Source organism: Kogia breviceps, chromosome 3, assembly GCF_026419965.1.
Source record: "Kogia breviceps isolate mKogBre1 chromosome 3, mKogBre1 haplotype 1, whole genome shotgun sequence".
NCBI classification, from domain to species: domain Eukaryota; kingdom Metazoa; phylum Chordata; class Mammalia; order Artiodactyla; family Physeteridae; genus Kogia; species Kogia breviceps.
In genome coordinates this window covers 5,105,272-5,129,516 of record NC_081312.1, presented here as the reverse complement: position 1 = coordinate 5,129,516, position 24,245 = coordinate 5,105,272, and the positions used below count along the sequence as shown (strand labels likewise).

The 24,245-nt window shown below is 49.2% G+C and overlaps 1 protein-coding gene across 9 annotated transcripts in view; it reads left to right on the top strand.

Annotated features, from left to right (window-relative positions):
• EVL (Enah/Vasp-like) overlaps nt 1–24,245 on the top strand; it is a 162,094-nt gene that overhangs the window by 28,308 nt on the left and 109,541 nt on the right. The window contains exon 1 of one of the 9 annotated variants that reach the window (XM_059058376.2): nt 8,497–9,065. The exons of 4 other annotated variants lie outside the window; for them this stretch is intronic. In XM_059058376.2, coding sequence (XP_058914359.1) covers nt 9,043–9,065 — 23 coding nt within the window. In that variant the 5' untranslated portion in view covers nt 8,497–9,042. Of the gene's footprint in view, nt 1–8,496; nt 9,066–9,220; nt 9,349–24,245 lie in introns of those variants that run through there. 4 more of the 9 variants (XM_059058374.2, XM_059058377.2, XM_067027765.1 and 1 more) reach the window with 4 other exon arrangements.

Here is a 24,245-nt window from a genome sequence, read left to right as displayed (position 1 = left end):
TTCCCACAATTTTGGATATTTATCTGAATTCTCTTGGTCACTTGGGTAGTAAATTGCATTTATGGATCATCTAATTATCTGACCTGAATGAATACTTAAAATTCCTGCTTTATCAAGATCTCAGAGAGCACAAAGTAGAAAAAGATCATTTCTTTTGTTGTTAAGAATAGCACTATTGGGGCTTCCCTGGTGGCGCCATGGTTGAGAATCTGCCTGCTGATGCAGGGGACTCGGGTTCGAGCCCTGGTCCTGGAAGATCCCACATGCCGTGGAGCAACTGAGTCCATGCACCACAACTACTGAGCCTGTGCTCTAGAGCCTGTGAGCCACAACTACTGAGCCTGCGTGCCACAACTACTGAAGCCTATGCGCCTAGAGCCTGTGCTCTGCAACAAGAGAAGCCACCACAATGAGACTCCCATGCCCCGCAACGAAGAGCAGCCCCCACTCTCCACAACTAGAGAAAGCCCGTGCACAGCAATGAAGACCCAATGCAGCCAAAAATAAATAAATAAATAAATAAATTAAATGTATAAGAAAATAAAAAAAGAATAACACTATTATTTATTTATGTAGAACTCACAGTTACAAAACACTGGCGCACCTACTGTTGTATCTGACCCTCTCTCCTTCTTTGTGAGGGAGCAGGACAGGAATTAGGGTCCCCATTTGATAGGTAGCTAAGCTGAGCCTCTGGTAAAGCACCCTTGCCGAGGGCACCCTGCTGGTGAGGAGTGGAGCTGGGAGCCCAGCCCAGCCCTCACACCCCAGGCTCATCTGCAGCCGCACGGGGGAGCCAGCGTTCACGAGGGTCTTGATAAGAAGAGTGAGCTGAAGTAGGGAGAAACCGAAGCAACCTGAATGCCCATCGGCAGACGCGTGGATAAGGAAGATGTGGTACATAGGTACATGGAATATTATGGAATATGTATATTATGGAATATGTACCACATGGAATATGTGGTACATAGGAATATTACTCAGCCATGAAAAGGAACGAAATGGGGTCATTGGTAGAGACGTGGATGGACCTAGAGACGGTCATACAGAGTGAAGTAAGTCAGAGAGAGAAAAACAAATGTATATTAACGCATACATGTGGAACCTAGAAAAATGGTACAGATGAACTGGTTTGCAAGGGAGAAATAGAGACACAGACGTAGAGAACAAACGTATGGACACCAAGGGGGGAAGCGGCAGCGGGGGGGGGGTGTGATGAATTGGGAGGTTGGGATTGACACGTATACACTAATATGTATTAAATGGATAACTAATAAGAACCTGCTGTATTTTTTTAAAAATTTTCAAAAAAGCCACAATTATAAAATCCTACACCACGGCTCCAGACTCCTTGCATACTGATTTACCAGTGCCGACTCTCATACTGTAGTTTTGTTCGTCTGTGTGCTCTGTTCCTAACTGTTGGAGAGACCTGAAATGTGTCTGAATCTTCCTTCACCCTCCCTCCCCTCTCAGGGATAGAGCATTGCTGGACACACAGCAGGTGCCCGGGAAACAGTTCTTGATTGAATGTAGGAATTTGTTTTACATGCTTTTATATCTTGATTCTCCCTTTATTCCTGGTAAGAGTCTCTTGGCAAATTTCTGTCTATCTGGGTGACATCGGAGCAGCTGCACTTGCTCATTCAAAAGGATAATCTGCCCTTTTATTTGATGCTTGCACTGGAAAGAAGACTGCTGACTGAACCCAATTTCATCTTTTTGTGAAATCTTCCCTAAATCTGCAAACTGCTGATTCGTTAATTCAGCAGATATTTATTGACTAGTTCTGTGTTCCAGGCCCTGGGGTAGAACTGTAAAGACTAGGCAGGGCCTCCTCTCATGGGGCTCCCACTTCCTTTGGCTAATGGTCCTGGTGGTGTCTTAGTATTTCTTTTTTTTTTTTTTTTTTGGCATGCAGGATCTTAGTTCCCCGACCGGGGATCGAACCTGCAGTGGAAGTGTTAGCTGCTGGACTGCCAGGGAAGTCCAGTGTCTTGGTATTTCTGTTGAAATATTTTCAGTCTTTGCCCTGTTTTATGAAACACGACATGAAACAACTGAGTTGTGAAAAAGACTCTCTAAAACATGCCGCCAACCCATCAACTTGTCTCTCCTGTGCTGCTGCCCCTGGAGTCCACAGCCCACCATCTCTCACCTGCACAGCTGCAGCAGCTTCTCCCACTTCCATTTCCTTCTAAAAATGAAAGTCAGGTCATGGTACTCCATTGCTTAAAGCTCTCTAGCGGCTTCCCTGCTGATAAAGCCCTGTTTTCCACTCTGTCTCCATCCCCTTCTACTCTCTCGTTCTCTGTTCCAGCCACACGGTGTGACAGGGCAGAAGCCAAGCTAGTTTCCTCCTCCCTCGGGCCTCTGTGCCAGCCGTGCTGTCCGCCCACACAGACCTTCCCCTGGTATTTGCACAACTGTCCCTGCTTCTCATTCACATCTCAGCTTAAATATCCCTACCTGAGAGGGGCCTTTCCTGTTACCTCTTTTAAGTTCAGTAGCTCCTCCCCCATCACTCTGGTACTTTGCCCTATTTTATCATCTTTTTCTTATTTTTTATCTTACTTCCTTCATTAGAATATGAAACTGAGGGCTTTAGCTTTTCACACAGAAATTTGTTGAGGGAATGCAAGGATAGTTTTCAATAACCCGGTACAGATACTTAGAGAGTGCTTATTGGGTGAGAGGGATTGATGTAGACAGGAATGAAGAAGTAATTACCAGTAAACTCCTACTGTGAACAGTGGTAGACTGAAAAATGAATTGTGATTGTTTGCTTAATCGTAGAATGATGTTTTTCGATAGCTTTTACTTTAAATAGAATTCTCAAAATGGAGGTAAGGGATGTCTTTAAAACTTTTGTTTTGAAGTTAAATGTCACTGTAGGAGTTCAGGTGACATGTAATTTGTGGGGAGGAGTTATTGGAGCGGGACTCGCACATTCCCTGTGCTTTCAACGAGGTGAGGGTTTTGTGTGGTTTTAAATTATTGAAAGGTTAATTCAACTGGAATAAAAGCATGTTCGGTGCATTCAGCACGTCTCTGACAAAGAAATCTATGCCTAAGATTGTGCTCTGCCTTGTGAAGGCTTAGAAAGGACTGAAAACAAAGGTCACTGCTAGTGGGCTCCCCACCAATTCAAAATAGGAGAGTTCAGAGATGGTGGCTCCGTATTGTGATGGATTTCTCTGGAAGCTGTATTTGCATAGCAAGCATGTTGTTTCACCTGGAATGTCTGTACATTTCTCTGTTTTTAATATTTATTTATTTGGCCGCACCGGGTCTTAGTTGCGGCGCGTGGGGTCTTTAGTTGCGGCACGCGGGATCTAGCTCCCCAGCCAGGGATCGAACCTGGGCCCCCTGCATTGGGAGCGTGGAGTCTTCGGCACTGGACTGCCAGGGAGGTCCCTGTCCATACATTTCTGACGGAGGTTATAAGGAGCTAAACCCCTCAGGTCTCCTGTCACCAGCCCCCTCAGCCACTGTCCCCAGTGACTCTCACCTGGTCCGAGGCCTAAGACACGTGATGGACAGAGATTACTCCTCAGTACAAGACTCTTGTACAGTATGTGAGATTTTTAAAATAATAGCTGTTGATTATCATAGGAATTGCTGAGTTTTAGAGCTTATTGTAGGCTGGCTTTGGTCAGGAGGGAGGGGGCTCGATGGGATTTTGCGACATGCAGCAACACTAGCTACCGTGGCGCGCGGTTAACGTGTGCCAGCCCGTCCTCTCCCCGGCGTCCCCCGCACACGCTGTCATCCCCGTTCTCAGATTAGAGACTGAGGCTTAGATGGGAGAGGGTGTTCCCAAGGCTTCTCAGGCAGGTAGTAGTAGAACTGGGCTCAGAACCCCTCTCTCCGTGACCTCTGTGGGGAGGAGGCGGGGGGACCCCTGTGTCCGGGCCCCGGGTTGGCGGGCTGGGAAGTGGGTGGAGGCGGGAAGGCCCGGCTGGGGTGCTGAGACTCCATTCTGCAAGCAGCGAGGGGGAGTCGCGGGTTTTCGCTGGGCGGCGCTGGGGTGGGTGGCTGTGCGGGAAGGGGTCAGACGGCAGGGCGGTCAGGAGCTGGGGCGCGACCGGGAAGGCCGCTGAGCACACTCGGGCATCTCTTGCTACGCTCGCCTCCCTGCTCGGTGGGACGTCTGCGGCCAGGTGAGGACCGAGTCGGATTTTCAGTCTTGTCTGTAGCTTTATGTTCCCTTTATGTTCCCTTCTGCTTGGTCTGTATGCAGCACGGCCGCAAGTGTACAGGCCCGTGCGTGTCAGAGCGTTCCCGCTCACGTGATGGGAATGCTAGTCTCCGCTCAGATGCCCTGCCTTTGTTTTGTTGCACGTGCGTCATGGCTGTGCAAACCTGAAAACCTAACAACCTAAAACAGTGGCAGAGGAACCACTGGCTGTGATGCCTCAAACCCATGGAACCTCAGGGCCTGAAACTCATAGATCGTCAGTCTCTAGAGGAGCTATGAGGAGGATTCAGTGCCAACAATTAAATCATAACTTCCCTTTCTTGGGAAATGGACCATTTCACGTGGAAAGCCACGTAGCTGGCAAGCCGGGCATGTGCACATTAAGCTAGGGAAGGGCCCCAGGTTCAAACATCCTTCTCGTGTGGCTTTCCGAGATGGTCCCAGGCCTGGGACACCTCCTGTCACCCCCCGTGCTTCCGCTCCGTTATCCCTATGCCTGTTTCCCTGCGGAAGCCTCGGGCAGCCAGCACGGCCAGTACAGGCAGCAGGCCAGTACTGGGGCCTGATGGGACAGCCGGGCGCAGCCAGGAGGCTTCTGTGCATAGGATGAGACCGGGAAGAGGAAGTGAGTCCAGAGTGACAAGGGTGAGCGTGATGACGCGTAGCTCAGAGAGCCCCCAGACGGTCAGCACCGATGGGGCTGCCAGGGCATCTAGGCCTGGTGTTTCTAGGCTGACTCTGGGCCTGACCCTGGTGGAGGGAGGGGAAAGCCCGGTAGCAGGTAGTCTGGGGCTCTTCCATTTTTATCAGTTTTGTGTTCATATCAGTTTCATATTCCAAGTAAGTGGCATTTAAAAAAACAAAAGCCTGGGCTTCCCTGGTGGCACAGCGGTTGGGAGTCCGCCTGCCGATGCAGGGGACATGGGTTCGTGCCCCGGTCCGGGAAGATCCCACGTGCCGTGGAGCGGCTGGGCCCGTGAACCATGTCCGCTGGGCCTGCGCGTCCGGAGCCTGTGCTCCGCAGCGGGAAAAGCCACAGCAGTGGGAGGCCCGTGTACCGCAAAAAAAAAAAAAAAAAAAGCCTAAAACATTACTGTCTGGTTATTCCTTGGTGTTACAAAGGGAACTTAAGTCCCAGAGTAGGAGCATGCTTTGTCTGAGCCTTTCATATACCAATGGGTGGATGGCCTGGGATAACACCTTTTTAAAGCATTGTGTGGTCACAGAAGTGCCACTTGGAGAGGAGTGGTGTGGTCAGGAGTCCCTGTTCGCGACCCTTTGGTGTCACCAGTTGTCAGGTGGTCAGGTGCGACTGCCCAGCCTTTGAAGCACTCTCCTTCCCAGTCTGGTCCGAAGGCCATGTCAGCTCAGGTTTTCCTACTTCCTGGGGCAGCTGAACCACTTTTTCAGCCCTTAGCGGTCTCTTGTCTGGCTATGAAATCTGGGGATTAGCCAGGGCCAGCTGGATGAAAGAACCGCAAAGGTTTGCCATGTCCCAGCCCTGTCTCAGGGCCACAGCTGCGGAATAAGTCCTCTTAGGGAGGTAGCCTGAGGCAGTTGGATCTGTGGCGTTGGAACCCCAAGCGGGCACAGGGGTTAAAAACGTTGGCATTAAACCTAACCAGGTGCAGGAGGGACTTCCCTGGTGGTCCTCTGGTTAAGACTCCACGCTCCCGATGCAGGGGACCTGGGTTTGATCCCTGGTCAGGGAACTAGATCCTGCATGCATGCCACAACTAAAAATCCCTCATGCTGCAACTAAGACCCGGCACAGCCAAATAAATAAATAAATAAACCTACCCGGGTACAAGTCATTGCTCCGCCACTTTATAGCAATATGATCTTGGGCGAGTTACTTAACCACTGTGGCCTCTGCTCTCTTATTAGTAAATTGGGGAATCTCATAAAATTATGTCTCAAATACACTTGGTGCTAGGATATGGCCATTTTTCACCATTTCTATCAACTCTACTAGGACCTTAAAAGAATTGCCCTGAAAGGTATAACCAGCTCTCCAAGAGGATATTCTCGAGTCACTGGTGGAAACCAGGCGTGAAGTCCAAAGGTTCTCTAACCCACCAGGCCTCATCACCACGCTGGACCTTCCTGGTGGCCACGGTAGAGCACATCTGGCAGTTCCAACCATGCCACATCTCTGGGAGCTAAGGCCCCGCTGCTCCCCCCATACCTTGCAGAGAGTACCAGGAATGTAGGTTTTGACATTTAGACCAACCAACAGATCCGTCAAGTCATTGTGGGGTGTCTGCTGTTTACTACCCTGCCCTCAAGGGTGGGAAGGATGGGTAGTGGGTGCTCGGCCTGCTGTCTCCTTCCCCTCGAGAAGCTTGCCCCTACCCTATCCACCTGTGACTCTAACCAGGTAGTTTAATAAATTAAAACATCATATCATTTGATTTGATATGGGTAAATTGTTCTTCCTAAGACTTGGGTAAACTCTACTGCTTTTTTTTTTTTTAAGGACTTAGGACAATGATTTTATCTGCCTATCCATTTATCCATTTATATTCCTGTCCTGAGAATCATAGGACAGAAATACCTTGCCCCTCTTCCCCCTGGGGAAAAAAAAATTACATGAGCTCCTAGGGAACAGACAGAACTTCAGTGACAGGGTGGCCTTACATAAAGAAGAGCCATCCAGCTGTCAGCACTGTCGGCGAGAGACCACCTTGTGAAGTAATGAAGACCATGAAGAACACCGTCTATAACTTTACATGCTTGTAAAGAACTTTCACAAGTCCTGCCTTGTAGGGTCCTTGCCCCCGTCCTGTGACAGAGGCCCGGGCAGGATCCGCGTTCTTCCAGTTTTACATACAGGGAGTCTCAGGCTACCAGTGATCGCAGAGTTAGTAAGTGGCAGATCTGGGACTTAAACTTGGGTTATTTAGTGACTCTGCCTCTCCTGCGTTTTCTGATCTATCACAATGCTGCCAAGAAGCTGCCGTCACTAGGGGGTCTCGGCAGAGGCTGTCCGGAATACCGTGGAAGGCATCTGGGTTGGCTTAGTTGACGATTGCTGTGTGGTTTGAGGGACAGAGAATTCCCCAGAGTGTCCTGCTCACCAGTCAGCCGCCTCAGTTGTCCGTCATCACTTCATTTCTCTAAAGAGGAGCACAGCGCCTTCATCCTGAGCACCTGTGTGAATGCACACACGGCGCTAGCTTGCTTTTTCTCCCTGATGGAGAGCTGCGGGGGTTCGCTCTGCAAACCTTCACTGGGTCACTCCTCCCTGTCAAGCTCTCTACCAGGACCTGGGAATACAAACATGAACCTCACACAGACCTCCCTCAAGGGCCTCATAGACGTGGCGTGGGCAGGAGGCTGCGGCGCAGCGCAGTTGACGGCAGAGAGAGCAGCTGACTGTCCTGCGGGTGGTTCCGGCTCCTGGGGAAGGAGCAGCCGAGGGAACAATGGGGGCCACGGTGGAAGGCTGCAGGCCATGTGGGCAGCGAGAGATAATCTGGGCTAGTTGGCCTGGGGGCCAGAGGACAGAGGGCCTGGTGTATTTTGGGAACTGGGAGTGTCCAGCTGAATTTGGGGGTTTGTGAAAAGTTCTAATGGAAGAAAGTTGGAGAAATAAGACTTCATGTGTTGTGCTGAGACATTTTTTACTTAATCCCGTGACCACCGAGGAACTGAGGGTTAAAATAGGCGGACATCAAAATCAGACTAAGAGGGCTTCCCTGGTGGCGCAGTGGTTGAGAATCCGCCTGCTGATGCAGGGGACACGGGTTCGCGCCCTGGTCCGGGAAGATCCCACGTGCCGCGGAGCGGCTGGGCCCGTGAGCCACGGCCGCTGAGCCTGCACAGCCGGAGCCTGTGCTCCACAACGGGACAGGCCACGGCAGTGAGAGGCCCGCGTACCAGAAAAAAAAAAAAAAAGGATTTGCAACCCAGATGCTGACAGTTCTCCTTAATGGCAACTTTCAGAGCACAGCCTCAGCCCACTTGCCAAATCTCACCAGCTCGGGCTTCACAAACGGGGAAACATTCCTCTTTTTTTGGCTGACGTCTCGTTTCCTTTTCCTTAACTTCTGTTCTGAAATTATTACAGCAGTTTTTATACTTCAAGGAATTGGAGCCTGGTACATATTAGGTACTCAATAAATGAATAATCAGATAAATGAGGTCACGCATCCTGGTTGACCTACAAGGTGATGTTGTTCGTGGTAAAGTGCTGGGCATAAAATGTGAATTCTGTCATTCCAGAGCAGCTTGTGCATTGGTGCTAAAATAACGTTTGAGAGTGGAAGGGTAAAGTACAGAATTCTGAAGAGTTTCCGGTAACCCGCAGCCCGGGATCAGTCTCCTCTGCGTTCGCTGCCCGCGGTGGTCATTGTACATGACCCTGAGCACGGCGGTGGCCGCGGGGGGGTGAGGTGACCCCGCAGAGCGCGGGGGAACAGATTGCGCTCTCGTGCCTTTACGCTCTTGCCCCCCACCCCATCCCCCGTACTGTTCGTTGGGGGCGTGTGTTGTGTGATTTCCCCAGGATCCCAGGCGCGCCTGGGGTTCCACTTCTTGCCCGGGACTGACCCAGCTCCCGGCGCGGAGCCTCAGCGTTCGCTGCGTTAATCAGACTTGCTGGAACGATCACGTGGTCCTCTAGCTGCCTGCCTGTCAGCTGCCGCTCGTCAGCAGCTGGCTGAGCTGGAGGCTGCAGGCCCGTCTGCAGAAAGCCTTCTACTTCAGAGTATGGGGGGTTGGGGGGTGCAGACCCCGCCTCTTTCTTCTGCACTTTGCACCATCTGATTGACTAAATGGTTGTCCTCCGAACCAGAAAGGCTACCAGGCAGTATAAGGAGATTGTCTCTGACTAGGTCATGTTTGCATTTGAAGAATTCAGGTATGTTCTGGCTTTTCTACATCAGTCTGCCCCTGTGTTTTTGTTCTCGCTGGGTTTTTGCTGTGTAATGACAGTTTAGGCTCTGGCTGGTTCTCACAAAAGAAGGGTTCTTTTCTGTGGCGGGGTTTCTCCCGGTCACGGGGGTGGGAGGCGCGGAGGTGGTACCGGTCCAGACTGTTGACTGCAGGACAGATGCAGCGTGGGTAATTGGGTTGATCGTGTGTGGATGTGCCGAGGACCCCACCTTGTGCCTCATCTGAGCTGTGCTGTTGCTGGTGTAGAGGTATGAATACAGAATAGGAGCTGCTTATCCAGAAGGAGTCTCTTGCTGCCTTTTGTTTTTCTTCCTTTGTCAAACTCACGGAGCCTGACTGCTCTTTTAAAAAACGCTAATTGTAGCGGTGAAGGTGAAAATCCTGCAAGTCTGTCTGCTTAGTCAAGATTTGATCTGGGCTCTGATTTTGCTCGTTGTGCATAGTGATCTGGTGGCTGGGCAGTTTTCTGGGAAGGACCCTCGTGATGTTTTGTTAACAGGGTCCTTCTTTGCTTTCCTCGGCTTTTCAGCTGCTGTGATTATCAACGCTCCAGATTAGTCTTGTGTGGATCTTACGCCTTCTCGTTCCTCCGTCTCTCCTCCCTGGGTGTGAATGTGGGGAGGGGCGCTCCAGAAGAGACGGTCTCTAAGAAATGAAAATAAAGGAGGGCGGGTGGGAGGGTTACCGCTCGTTCTTGTGCACGGCTCCACCTCTTCGGAGCATACGGAAGACAGCGTGTCTGTTTCTAACCTCTGACAGCTTCTCATTTCTCAGACGGAATTTCTGTGTATTTTAGAACTGAACGTAAATACCATATTGACGGGCGAAGAAGTGATTGTGTGGGAACCTCCACAGGCCTTTCTCGTTCCCTCCAAATGTTGCTGCGATAGGCATTAAAATGATAATAGAATTACCACCTTTCATTACTTGTAAGAGGAAACTAGAGACCTTTTGATCAAAATCAAGGGAGAGGATGAGAGCATTATCAGCTTTCCACAAGGAAAAGCGGGGCTACGGAGGTTGTGCCCGCCCTTTCTATAAACTTGGGGCTTTGGATCCAGGAAGTTACCCTTTGTTTAAGAGCGTGCCTCTGCATTATTTCTAATGGACTGGGTTTGTGAAAAGAACATTCTTTCCACGTGGCAACATGCTCTGATGACATGGGGTGACAGTGTGACCAGAACTTACAGTTTTAGGATAGCTCCACTAGATAACTCACAAGAATTTATTTAATGCCTGACGTGTAACAGTAGATAGGTCCTTAGGGAATGAATTGGGAATCCTGAGTTCTAATCCGAGTTTCAAAATTGGCTTTCCTGATCCTTGTGAGAGTTACGGAAGAGGTTTGTAAATCATAGAAAGTAGTACAGTGGTGAGGCTCATACTTTATTGCTAGCGTTTGTTTGAGATGGAGTAAGTCTTGGCTTCTGTCTTGAACAAGCTTGGAGCCTTTCGTTGCATTTTGTAGTCAGCGGGGAGGGATGCGTATCAACAAACCCACCCCCACCGTGGCAGCTCCTAGTCCAGGTGCCGAGAGCTGGGTCTGCTGAGGTGGAAGGGGGTAGAGTTGAAGGCCACTGCTCTGCTGAGCTGAGAAAGTGGGAAAGTAGAGCAGAAAGGGGAAGTCTGTTACCCTTCAAGTTTCTGCCTGAAGAATTTCGCTGACTATGATTGCATTTTATGACGGCTGCACGGGTCCAGACGGGTGGCTTTCTTCTTTAGTCGTGGGGCTTATGCGCATGGGGGCCAGGTGATTGTGGTGGGGCAACACGGCGGCTTGAGAGGAGCTTAGCTTTTTCGTTTAGGTCAGGTTGGTCCTGAAGCTATAGCACGCAGCAGAATCAGCCGGAGCGCTCATGAAAACCCACCCCCAGAGTGTCAGATCTAGCAGGTCTGGGATGGGGCTTCAGGATCTGTGGGTCCGATAAGTTCCCAGGTTTCCTGATGCTGCAGTTCTGGGGACCAGACTTTGAGAACCATTGGCTTGGGGAAAGCAGACGTTGTTGTTGTCGTTGAGGTGGGAAGTCTGTGGCAGAGGCAAGGAGGGAGGTACAGGGAGGAGCCAGAAGCTGCAGTTCAGGTACAGGCACGTGGGCCACGGCGGGGGTGCAGGCGTGAGGGGGGCACGCTCACGGGGCGGCGGTGGAAGGGAACACTGGGGCAAGAGCCGGGGGGCTTGCTTTGTTATCCTCGTTCGGCCGTGTACCCCCTGTGGGCTTGGCCAGCCTCTGCATCGTTCTTAAGTCTCAGTTTTCTCAACTGAAAATTGGGATAGTCGTTCTTGCCAAGGAAGTCTATAATACTGTTAGAATTAAATGAGATAACACAAACTTACTTAATACGTTATAGCACTCTTTCCACATGGGTATAAAGGGAGGAGAGGACCCTGGGGGTCTCCATCAGGTCATCTGTGGACACAGGCCTCCGAACACACACCCAACTCCAAGAGCGCAGGGGCCACGTTCGTTTTAAAAGGAAGTCTGGTTGACAGACACGCTTACCTGCCGTTACTCCCTGTTGGACTCTTGAGTTCCAGTGTGGTCTGTCAATCCTGTCTGTTCTTAACTTTGTCTCCTTAGTGCCTAAAACTGCTTGACACACAGTAAGGCCTTAGTAAGTGGCGGACGCAGTTCATTTTCACGAGGACTTAATAAGGAAGAAAAAGCAAGCAAGCTCTCTGGCTAGCTCGGCGCAGGCCTGGGATGGTACCATGGTGCCCGCTGAGTGCGCTGGTTCAGAAGAGCATGTCGAAAAGCTGACATCTGACCTCCTGAGAAAAATGTGAAGTGTCCTCCGCACACCCCCGTTGCAGGAGTGCCAGAGAACTGCGACCACGTTTCACAAGGAATCTCCGCGATGCTCTCGCTCTAGGATGGGCTGCTGATTGTCATGACTTGCGGGGGCCCAGGGCCCAAGCCTAGAGAGCTGCAGGGTCCTGAGCACTTGCGAGGCCGGGCCAGCATTTTCCAGCTGGTTAGGGGGTTTCTGCCTTCCACTGACTGCAAGACTGTGTTGTCCTAACACCAGGCCAGCTGTTCTAGCTGGCTGTGCTGGGACACACACTGCATTTGTGGTTTTGCTTTAAAAAAAAAAAAACTTCTTAGGCGAGGTGTGTGCTGAACTGAGAGTTTTAAGTCAACATTTACCTGTTACTGCACACCACAGAGGCTATCCTCTGAGCCCTGCTGGAGACAGCTTTGTGGAATACTGTCTAGTTTTTCTTCCACCACTTGCCCCAGAATAATGGCTGCCTCCCCTTACCGACCCTGGAATAAAGAGTTTGAAATGTGATTTTCGGCTTCATAATCCCTCAAGTGAGAATGGAACCCAAATCAGAAACTGCTGTTTCTCAGAATTCCTGCCACTTACCCTGATTTATTTCCGGAAGGAATGTGGTGTACCAGCTCCAGGATTTAAAATCCACAGTTGCAATGTGTCAGTCACATAAAAATGAGAAGTTACTACTTTGGGTCTGTTTTGTTTTATTTTACTTTTAAGTAAAACATTATTATGGAAGGATTGGATTCAAATTCAAACTGGCTCTTTATTAATTTAACTTTATGTCTCGTCTTGGGAAGTGTTGGCACTTTTCTTGCCCTCTCCCTGGAGTATTGAGAGGAGTTAAAATGAGTGGCCTCGGGGGAGACCTGAAGTTCGCAAACAAGGAGAGCCCCGCCACCCCGTTCCGGTGTCTGGAGCCCAGGCCAGCTTAGCCCCTCTCGTTCCCCAGGGCCCTGTAATCCCTTGAAGAAACAGATATTTAGGTACAGTGACTTTCACACTGTGGTGAGGAAATAAATCTCAGATCAACAGGAGATGGAAAAACTGGGCTGGGCAGGGAAAGGGAAGGTACAGAAACTTGATCACTGAGTACCTACTGTGTACCAGACACTGCTAGCTGCTTTGCCCCCTGGTAACTTTAACCCACATAAAAATGAAAACAGAGGCTCAGAGACATGGGACTGTCCCAAAACCTCCAATCCATAAATAATGTTAAGTGAGTGAAGGAAATGAGAACAGAGGCTCAAAGGGGTGAGGTAATTTCCCTGAAGTCACCCCGCAGTTATGGGGATCTGGCCAATTTCAGTTCAGTCGTTCTTTCTCTGATACTCTGGGCCTACAATGCCATCCTATGAATTGACCTTGTGTCTTCCAGCCAGCACAGCCTTTCTGAGTGTCTCCTCTGAGCCCAGAGCCTGTTGTAGCTCCAGGCACTTGGCTCACCTCCCTGACTGTGGGAAAAGCCCGGGAATAGAAGAGGAATATTCTGCCCCCAAGGGTAGAAGAGGCTGACCCCTCCTCCTAGCTCCCACGGCTCCGGCTCCGAGTGATGTAGCTGTGTATCAATAGTACTTACTATAGTGCCGTTGTGTAACAATCAGTGTCTTTCACATCCTTCTGCCCTACTAAAGTATGAGCTCTCGGAGGCCAGGAGGCATAACTTAGTGATCTTACCTCACTACCAACGATTAGCCTAGTATCGGCTCTAGGAGGGATTGGTAAATGTCTGACTATTAAATGTCTACACTACCGATATTGTGGGCATTAGAATAACTTTGAGTAAGTCACAGTCCCTAACTTTGGGGAGCGGACAGTCACGCTGTCTGACCCCCCAGGGCTATTAGTGTACACAGCCACGTGGGTCTTTAGTAGGGGGTGGTAGGGGCACCTGGTTGGAGTACATGGGCGGAGGGTGGAGGGTGGAGGGAGAGAAAAGTAGAGCAGCAGAGAGGGAAGGCCAGACAAGTTTCACTGACTTGACAGTCTCGCCGAATGTCTGTCTAGCCACAAGCAAAACTTATTTTGCGAAACAGGTAATTTAGCTGTAGGATGGCCATGCAGATAGATTTAAAAATACCAGTCTATTCTCCATGATTAAGTAAGTGTTACAGTTGTTGAGTTTCACTCAAAGCGAAGCAGTGTTGTGGAATCAGACTCCCCTGCAGTTCATACAATGTAAATTTAAAAGCTGGGACCTTGCAGAAGTCACGTTATCTCTCTTAACCTCACTTAGAGGAAAGGGGCTATTTTGAGGATAACATACAGGAAAGAAGTGTATAAATTATAAAACTTTGCTATAAATGTTTGCATTTTATATTTTGGAATCAGTTCATGGTTAACCAGTTCAGGTGTTGCTTTACAAAACAATTTTTGTTTCCATCTCCCATTTCTCTTTGCTTAGCATTCTGGTCTCTTATATAGAAAACAAAGCAAAACTGAACTAAGGGGAAAGAATTTTAACTGGACTCATTACCTAGAGGAATAAGCCCCGGAATACGACACCAGCGTGGGGCTGTGTAACTCTTGCTAGTTACTTAGGAAGGTTGCAGAAGAGTCCCCGAACTGGGTAGGTGTGTCCTTTTGGAGGTGGGAGGTCCTTTTTGCTATTAGGATAGCCCTTCATCCAGCAAAGCACTTCCTGAACATCAGGAGAAAATGCAAATACGTGTCATCTTTGGTCCTGCCCTCAGGGAATTACTATCCCACGCCAAAAGCATGGCGTGGGGGCTTCCCTGGTGGTGCTGTGGTTGAGAGTCCGCCTGCCGATGCAGGGGACACGGGTTCGTGCCCCGGTCCGGGAGGATCCCACGTGCCGCGGAGCGGCTGGGCCCGTGAGCCATGGTCACTGAGGCCGCGCGTCCGGAGCCTGCGCTCCGCAATGGGAGAGGCCGCAACAGTGAGAGGCCCGCGTACCGCAAAAAAAAAACCAAAAAAAAAGCATGGCGTGGGGGTGGCCAAAGACAAAGGAATCCAGGGAAAACCAGGAGAAGTTCCACAGGGGTCCGGATAAGGTGCTTGGGCTGGGAGGATCTGGTTTTGCTGTTGTGGAAGTTAGGGAGACTTGCAGGCCGGGCCGGGCCGTCTCTTGGAGCGCGTCTTAGAGAAGCATAGGATTTGGGTGGGTGACAATAAAGGGAAGGGCTGTTGGCAGCAGTGCGGGAGCTGAGGCCCGGGAGCCGGGAGCCGGGAGCCAGGGGCGGTGCGCTCTTAGCCACGTTTTGGCTGGTAAAACCTGAGGAGAAGGGATTTTTTTCTCACTCTTTTCAGGGTAACCCAGCCTGGTTGTCTCTTCCTCATGATGGTCACTGCTCTCTGCCCTGAAGGCCCCTATTTTGCAGAGGTACACATTTTTCACCTTCAGGGAATGTGTAGTATTGGTGGGAAATGCATGTTTTGCAGTGCTGGCTTGTTACTTCGCACGGTTACCCAAGTTCTCCGTGGTTTCGCCTGCCTGTCTGTAAGATGGGGACATTACTTACCTCCCAGAGCTACTGTGTTGATTAAATGAGATTACTTATATAAAGCATCTGGCAGGGCTCCTGGCACTTAGTAGAGATACTCAATAAATTAATCCCTTTAATTTACCTTAAGCAGCAGAGCATTTAATTCAGACCCTCATCCTGGATCAGAAATTACGCAGGAGCCAGGCGGGAGGCCCGACACACTCTTACGGATGGGGAGCGCCTCTGATCTCCCCGTTTCCTTGGCGTTCGGACTCAGAGTGCCAGCAGTCAGCCCGCGGAAGAGAATCCTGTTTGCTGCCGAAATGTTCATGACACGGTGAACTGGCCGTGGTGTGACTAATCAGCTGAGAACCTGGATCTCGGCTTGGTTGGCGCACAGATTCACTGGGCTGAGAGATTAATTAAGTTCCCTGAAGTTGACATAACTGGGACTCTGCCGCTTTCTGCCTAATCATGATAACATAGCCAGAGCCCACCATCAAGTGTCAGCGTGGTCCCAGTGCCTCCCTAGTTAGTCCGCGGCCCGTTCCTCATTGTTCTGTATTCCTCGGGGTCATCTCTCTTTATCTCCAGAGACTGACATGAGCGGTAGGTGTCTGTTGGACTGGCATGGGCCGCGTCGGACAGCTTCGGTGTGTGAGCCCTCCTCTCGGGGACGCAGAGTGAATTACGGGTGGGAGCTCTGCGGAGAGCACCGTGGCGGCCAACAGGAGCTGTTGTGGATGCGGCGCGGTACACCCTGGGGCAGCCCTGCTGGGCCTCAGGAGAAGCCGCCGTGAAGACCTTAACTTGGGGATCCCCCCACAGCGGTTCCCTACTGGGAGGGTGCGCTGAAACCTGCCGCAGGTGCCCAGGTCGCACCTGCAACCTACCGGGTCCAGGTATCCAGAGGTGGAGTCCAGGCGTGTCCACTTGTTTTCGAGGCTCCACTGATGACACACCTCCCTAGTTGGGGTTTGTGGGGAGAGCCTGAGCTTGGGAACCTGAAAACCGTAGGTTCTAATGATACTATGTTACCTTAGATACGCCACTTAACTTCACTGGGATGTAGTTGGTCCACCTGGAAAATACAGATAATAATTTATGTGGTTCAGAGAGAACAAGATGACGGCCATGCGGGAGCAGGGGAAAGTCGGGAGCCCTGGATAATGAAAGGCGCCGTCACACGTGCTTTCCAGTTCAGCTGGCGCCCCCCGCGGCAGAGTGAACCCAGGTGTGTTGAGCGTGTGGAGCTCGTACAGACACAGCACTGGGTCGAGAACTGACGGCCTGCTGATGTGTGGTCTGTTGGGTTTAGTAGCTGGTCACGTGGCTCTCAGGAGTTCATCCCGAGCCCAGTTACAGGTCAGTCGGATTGCTTTCACTCCAGTCAGCCACCTCAGGGCCTGCCCGACGCCAGGACGGATCTCGCTGTGTGTCTTTGAGACTAGCTTGGCCTCCGTCTAACTCAGCACGAGGGCTGGAGGAGAGGGAAGGCAGCCTGCGTTTATTTGTGGAGGCACTGGAGAAAACTGAGAACCGGGAGCCCTTCCATCCCTGAGATCACCCCTACGCCCCTGGAGCACAGGGTCATAGGAAAGGGAACACGGAGCAGCAAGGTGGGTGTCCCTCCGGGGCTCCCTCCAGGGTATTCAGAAGCTCTGTCCTTCCTGTTTCACTGTGTGCCGTGGATCAGAAGCTGTGTATTGAGTCAAGATAGAGCCTTCTCAGGAGAGACGGGGAGATGGGTAAAACTATGTGGTTGGATATACTTTTATGAACAGGACATCAAACCAACTGTATGATTTAAAGAAGTGTTTGTACTCAGCGATGAAATTCCTTTTCCTGGAGAGAGGATGCTTTCATAGTCAAATGAACCTTGGAGCACTTCCAAAGCCAGAGTGAAGACTCTGTTATTCACCAACTTACTGAAGAGTTGAGGGCATTAGAGCTTCCTAAGGTGGAGGAAGGCAGATATGTTTTGCTACAGTTGATAAAACTGTTTGTTTTCCTGGTCTTGGTTGGGGCATTATGGTAATCAGGTTCCCGAAGTGTGAATCAGCTCCCCCGCCCTGACTGAAAACTTAAATACAGCCTGCCTCACAGAAAGGTGGGCCGTGCAGGGGACAGGTCCTAGTGTTGGGGGGATGGCCCTTTACCGAGTCGCAGTATAACTCTGCCCACCGCCAGTCCAGCTCCTCTTTGTCTTCTGCAAATGAAGCCCTTTGTGGCCTGACATTGCATGCTCCCTCTTAAAGCTTAACTCCCAGGAACCCTCCCTCCGCTCCAAAAAGCGGATTTAGTCGCAGATCTGCACGTGCCACTTTGCTCCCCCGTCTCTAAACTGAAACCACAGAACGCGGTTCAAGAATTCCGCGAGAGGCAGAGTGACAGCTAAGGAAAGAGTTTATGAGTAAGTATAGGACGCGTGTGAGGGACGCAGGCGGGCAGGCAAGGGAGTGCCGCCCCCAGAACTGGGTGGGCTACAGTTTATGATCAAGGGAAAGTGGGCGGCGGAGAAGACCACGCTCTTCCTCACTCTTAAGCAGATGTCAAGCTTTCATCATCCGCTCCTCCTCCTCCCCCACGTCAGGCGGGGGAGTTCGCTCGTCCCTACACGGTCAAACTGGGACTGTCGTGGAGCAATGGAAGTGAGCAAAAAGGCGGCGACACACTGAAATACAGTAAACCGTCTCAGGTTTCAGTATCATGTCACCTTTTCCTTGCATTTTTGTTTTTCGTGTGTGTAGAGGAGCATGTCCTAGGAATCATTAACTTACTGACGTCACTGGGCAGGATGTGGGCCTCATTCCACCATTGTTTTATTGTTTGGGGGTAGCCCGTCTCTTGCTTCTATTGCATGGTTTTGTTGCTAAACAAGCCTGTTGGGTTTTGTGGTTAAGCAAACCTGCTTTCTTGACTGATCATTAACTTACAGGATTCGCCCATACCTTTTTCTTTACTTAGGATTCCCTAGTGCAATTAACTATTTAATCACCTGCTTTGTTCCTTTACTCTTTTCCTGTCAAAACCATTGTTTTCTTCCCATGAAACCCTTCAAACCCCAGGGCTGCCCGCACTACCTTCAGGAGCCTTTCTGACCTCTGTCGCCCAAACCCGTTTCTCTTTTTACTGAACTCCCATAGGGCACTCAAGCTGTGTAACACACATGATCTAATATTTCAAGTTTCTCAGTCTTATTTTCCTGACTAGACTGAGGGATGCTTGAAGGCGGAAGCAGTGTTTGATGCATCTTCATCCCATCTGTGTCACGCCTGAGCAGAGCTGGTTGCAGCCTGGCTTCTCAGCACTTTTTATTTGCTCATTTTTATTACTTATTTAAAACCCTCTGCCATATGCCAGTCATTGTTGTAGGCCCTAGAAGGGGAACCGGCAGGAAAAAGGACAATTTGCTGCCTCTCTGACGTCTGTTCATTACTGAGCACGAAGGCACAGTTGGGGTTTTGAGAGAGGTGCTGATTCTGGGGAGTGAGGCCTGCTGTGCACGGGCAGGGTTGGTCCGGGCAGTAGATCAGCAGGAAGGCCTGAAAGGGCCACGTGGTAGCTTTTCACAGCTGTAGGGACTTAGAAAAGGTATGAGCTGGTAAAAATGCATGTGAAGTTAAAAAGTCGTTACATATTTAAATGGAAAGTTTTTCTGGTTCTTCTAGATTCAGATGCAAACAAGATACTACGTGTGCATGTGTACCCGCCATATTCCACTTTTGTTATCGTCTCTAATTTTCCCAACAGTCCTGTGAGCTAGGCATTATTATTACCATTTTATCTAAGAGGCACCTAAGGTTCAGAGAGGTTAGGTCACTTCCTCAGAGTTACACATCTGCTTAATTGGTAAAGCTGGAAATTGGATGAAGGTCTTCTAACTAAAAAGTCAATGCTTGTTTTTATCATTCTGACCCTAATTTTGTAAAACAGAGTCTGTGAGGTATTCTGGCACTATTTGTTTTATATAATGTTTCATTGGATAAGTGAATATATCACATTTATTGAGCCCTGACTGTGTTAATTGTAACCTGCTAAGCACTTTATAGGCGTGAACACATGTACTACTGTCCTCATAGGAATCCTGTGAGACAGCTGCTGTTATTGTCATATCTGTTTCACAACTTGTCCAGCGTCACACAGAGCCGGCACTTGAACCCAGGGCCATTTGACTCTGAGGCCTGTGCTTTTGACTGCTGTCTTAGTCATACAAGGGGCTTCATGGGGAGCAAAGTTCTGTGGTCAGCTGTTGGAGAAAAATTGCACACCCCATGCCCTGGAGAGTAGCACGAAGGCTCTGAGAAGTCCTGTAGCGGCGGGTGTGTGTAGATGTGTGAATTTTGCCCCGAGTTTCCCATGTGTGTTTGATGAAGGAACTTTTATTGCCTAACACTTAATTTGTAGTTTTAACTCTGGAAAATGCTGCTGTAGCGGAAGGAGACTCTGAGCCCGGGAATTAGAAGAGGTGGGGAGAAGAGAATATTCAGAGCGAAATACATAAATGGAAGAAGATAATAAATAGAGCCTGTGATTTGAAGTCTCATTTAGGAGTGAGTTCAGGCTTCTGCTCTTACTGGCTGTGTAATTTGGGGCAAATCATTTATTCTTTTTGGGTCTCACTTGCCTTATCTGTAAAATATTGTTGTGAAAAAAAGTGTGATTATATACGCAAAAGTGCTTTGTTAACATTAAAACGCGTAGTTCTTTTTTTCAGTTTTTATTTGCCAGTTCATTTAGTGCCCTAGTACCTAACACGGCATCTACTAGCTATTTGAAGGACAATTAAAAGTTGTTCCATGGGGCTTCCCTGGTGGCGCAGTGGTTGAGAGTCCGCCTGCCGATGCAGGGGACGCGGGTTCGTGCCTCGGTCCGGGAAGATCCCACGTGCCGCGGAGCGACTTGGACCGTGAACCATGGCCGCTGAGCCTGCGCGTCCGGAGCCTGTGCTCCGCAACGGGAGAGGCCACAGCAGTGAGAGGAGTTGTTCGATGAATGAATGAATTTTGTCTTATGTGTCTCTGAGTTCTGTAGCTGACATGTTACAACTGAAAAGTTTTTTAAAATGTTCCTTGAATTTTCTTTCTAGATTGTGTTTTTGCTAGGTTTTATGTTTTTGGAGTTTAATGAAGTCACTCAATTGGAAAATCAAGAACGATGTTTCTGTCATTCACGTTGTTGTACCCCAATTTGGACTGCCAAGGCAGTTTATTTTGTGTGTTTCTGACATGTCCCTGGCAGCAAGAAATTTTTGGACAGTTCCAAATGGTAAATTTCATTCAACAGTGTGCACGTGTTAGCTTTTTTTTTCTTTAATAAATTTATTTATTTATTTTTGGCTGTGTTGGGTTTTCATCGCTGTGCGCAGGCTTTCTCTAGTTGCAGCGAGCTGGGGATACTCTTCGTTGCGGTGCGCGGGCTTCTCATTGCGGTGGCTTCTCTAGTTGCGGAGCGCGGGCTTCAGTAGTTGTGGCTCGTAGGCTCTAGAGCGCAGGCTCAGTAGTTGTGGCGCACGGGCTTAGTTGCTCCGCGGCATGTGGGATCTTCCCAGACCAGGGCTCAAACCCGTGTCCCCTGCATTGGCAGGCGGATTCTTAACCACTACGCCACCATGGAAGCCCCTTTTTTTTTTTAAACAATGCTCATTCTCTCAGATGTGCCCATCTGTGGTGGTTTTTTTTTGTTTTTAAGGAATTTCTAACATATCACCCTCTTGATGGAATTACTCTTGGTGTTTCCATGATGAAGTCTAGCTCTTTTCGAGGACTGTGAGAAGGAGAAGCATGCTGCGGTTTTGCTCACCAGTACAGATCCTAGTGATGGGGAGCGTTAAGATGCCAGGGCATTCTTTACCCACTTCATATCGGTCGTTTGTTTTTTAGCGCCTGGCCAAAGAGACAGATGAGCTTGAGGTTATTGCAATAAGTAAGACGTTGCACAAAGATCAAGAAATTTTTTAAAAGAGAGAGGCAGTCACAATATTTTTTAGCACACCTGTTTGTTTGCTGGAATAGCGCTTATTGCTAGAAAGATCCTGTGTTTTGCCCAGCAGCCGTTTTGGAGAGGAGGGGTTAAGTAGAGGGGAACTAGCTTTCCGTTCCCTGGTAACTTGAGCTGGTCATGCAGTTTGTGTGGGCCTGACACCTCACCGCCACTCTGGGGTGGCACACAACCCAGACCTGGCGCGGCCAAAACTCAATCCCCTGACTGTGGTGATTGGCTTAGGTGCAGGCATGTCATCTAAGAGTCCTCCATGAGACCCTTGATGGTCTAGAGCTGTTAGGAAACATGCCGGTTTTCTCTGTCAGGATCATGAAAGCCTCAAATCTTTGGTAACCTTCTTTTTTTTTTTTTTTTTTTTTTTTGCGGTACGCAGGCCTCTCACCGCTGTGGCCTCTACCGTTGCGGAGCACAGGCTCCGGACGCGCAGGCCCAGCGGCCATGGCTCATGGGCCCAGCCACTCTGCGGCATGTGGGATCTTCCCGGACCGGGGCACGAACCCGTGTCTCCTGCATCAGCAGGCGGACTCTCAACCACTGCGCCACCAGGGAAGCCCACTGGTAACCTTCTTAACCACCATGTGGGGAAAGATGGATGGTCTGCTAATGAAGCCAGAGAGAGAAGTAGGGTTCAGCAAAGGCCAAAGAAACTGAATTCTCCTGGCATCGCTGAGCTTGTGTGTCCCGCTTTCCGCCCTGCTTAATCCAGGCTTATTCATGAGCCCACTTTTTTGTACTGTATGAACTAATAAATTCCATTTTTTCCCATTAATATCTGTCACTTACAACCTAAAGAATCCCAAATAATACAAAACCATGCAAGATAAATAAAAACAGACCAAAAACTGTATCAGTTTTACCTCCAGAGGAGATGACTGTCCCACTAATCTCCAAAATTGTCAGACCGTATTTACAGTGTTGTATTCCATCTGGGTGTTTAACAGAGGACTGTGGTCTAGGACACTGATATGGATGGAATTGTGTCCCCCTGAATTCATAGGTTGAAGCTCTAATCGCTAGTGTGACTGTATTTGGAGATAGGGCCTTTAAGGAGGTACTGAAGGTTAAATGCGGTCGTAAGGGTGGAGCCCTAACCCAGTATGACTTGTGTCCATATAAGAAGAGGCAGAGTCACCAGGAGAGCTCGCACACAGAGGAAGGCTGTGTGAGGACCCAAGGAAAGGCGACATCTATTGTACAAGTCAGGTGAGAGACCTCTAGAGAAACCAACCCTGCTGACACCTTGATTTGGACTTGCAGCCTCCAGAACTGTGAGAAAGTGAATTGCCGCTTCTAAGCTCCCACTCTGGGGTATTTTGTTACAGCCACCCAAGTTGACTAATACAGGCTCATTCATTCATTCATTTATCTTTTTTTTTCTTTTTAACATCTTTATTGGAGTATAATTGCTTTACAGTGGTGTGTTAGCTGATTCACTGCTATACATATACATATGTCCCCATATCTCCTCCCTCTTGCGTCTCCCTCCCACCCTCCCTCTCCCACCCCTCTAGGTGGTCACAAAGCACCGATCTGATCTCCCTGTGCTACGCGGCTGCTTCCCACTAGCTATCTATTTTACATTTGGTAGTGTGTGTATGTCCATGCCACTCTCTCACGTCGTCCCAGCTTACCCTTCCCGGGTCCTCAAGTCTATTCTCTACGTCTGCATCTTTATTCCTGTCCTGCCCCTAGGTTCTTCAGAACCTTTTTTTTTAGATTCCATATATATGTGTTAGCATACGGTATTTATTTTTCTCTTCCTGACTTACTTCACTCTGTATGACAGTCTCCAAGTCCATCCACCTCACTACAAATAACTCAATTTTGTTTCTTTTTATGGCTGAGTAATATTCCATTGTGTATATGTGCCACATCTTCTTTATCCATTCATCTGTCTGTCGACGGACTTTTACATTGCTTCCATGTCCTGGCTATTATAAATAGAGCTGCAATGACAGTTGTGGTGCATGACTCTTTATGAATTATGGTTTTCTCGTGGTATATGCCCCGTAGTGGGATTGCTGGGTCATATGGTAGTTCTGTTTTTAGTATTTTGAGGAACGTCCATGCTATTCTCCATAGTGGCTATATCTATTTACATTCCCACCAACAGTGCAAGAGGGCTCCCTTTTCTCCACACCTTCTCTAGCATTTTTTTTTTAAATTTTTATTTATTTATTTATTTTTGACTGTGTTGGGTCTTCGTTTCTGTGCTAGGGCTTTCTCTAGTTGCAGCGAGCGGGGGCCACTCTTCATTGCGGTGCGTGGGCCTCTCACTGTCGCAGCCTCTCTTGTTGCGGAGCACAAGCTCCAGACACGCAGGCTCAGTAGTTGTGGGTCACGGGCCTAGTTGCTCCGCGGCATGTGGGATCCTTCCAGACCAGGGCTCGAACCCATGTCCCCTGCATTGGCAGGCAGATCCTCAACCACTGCGCCACCAGGGAAGGTCCCCCAGGATTTATTGTTTGTAGATTTTTTGATGACGGCCATTCTGACTGGTGTGAGGTGATACCTCATTGTAGTTTTGATTTGCATTTCTCTAATTATTAGTGATGTTGGGCATCCTTTCATGTTTGTTGACAATCTCAATATCTTCTTTGGAGAAATGTCTGCTTAGATCTTCCTCCCATTTTTGGATTGGGTTGTTTGTATTTTTGTTATTGAGCTGCATGTGCTGCTTGTAGATTTTGGAGATTAATCCTTTGTCAGTTGCTTCATTTGCAAAATTTTTCTCCCATTCAGATGGTTGTCTTTTTGTCTTGTTTATGGTTTCCTTTGCTGTGCAAAAGCTTTTAAGTTTCATTAGGTCCCATTTGTTTATTTTTGTTTTTATTTCCATTTCTCTAGGAGGTGGGTCAAAAAGGATTTTGCTGTGATTTATGTCACAGAGTGTTCTGCCTATGTTTTCCTCTAAGAGT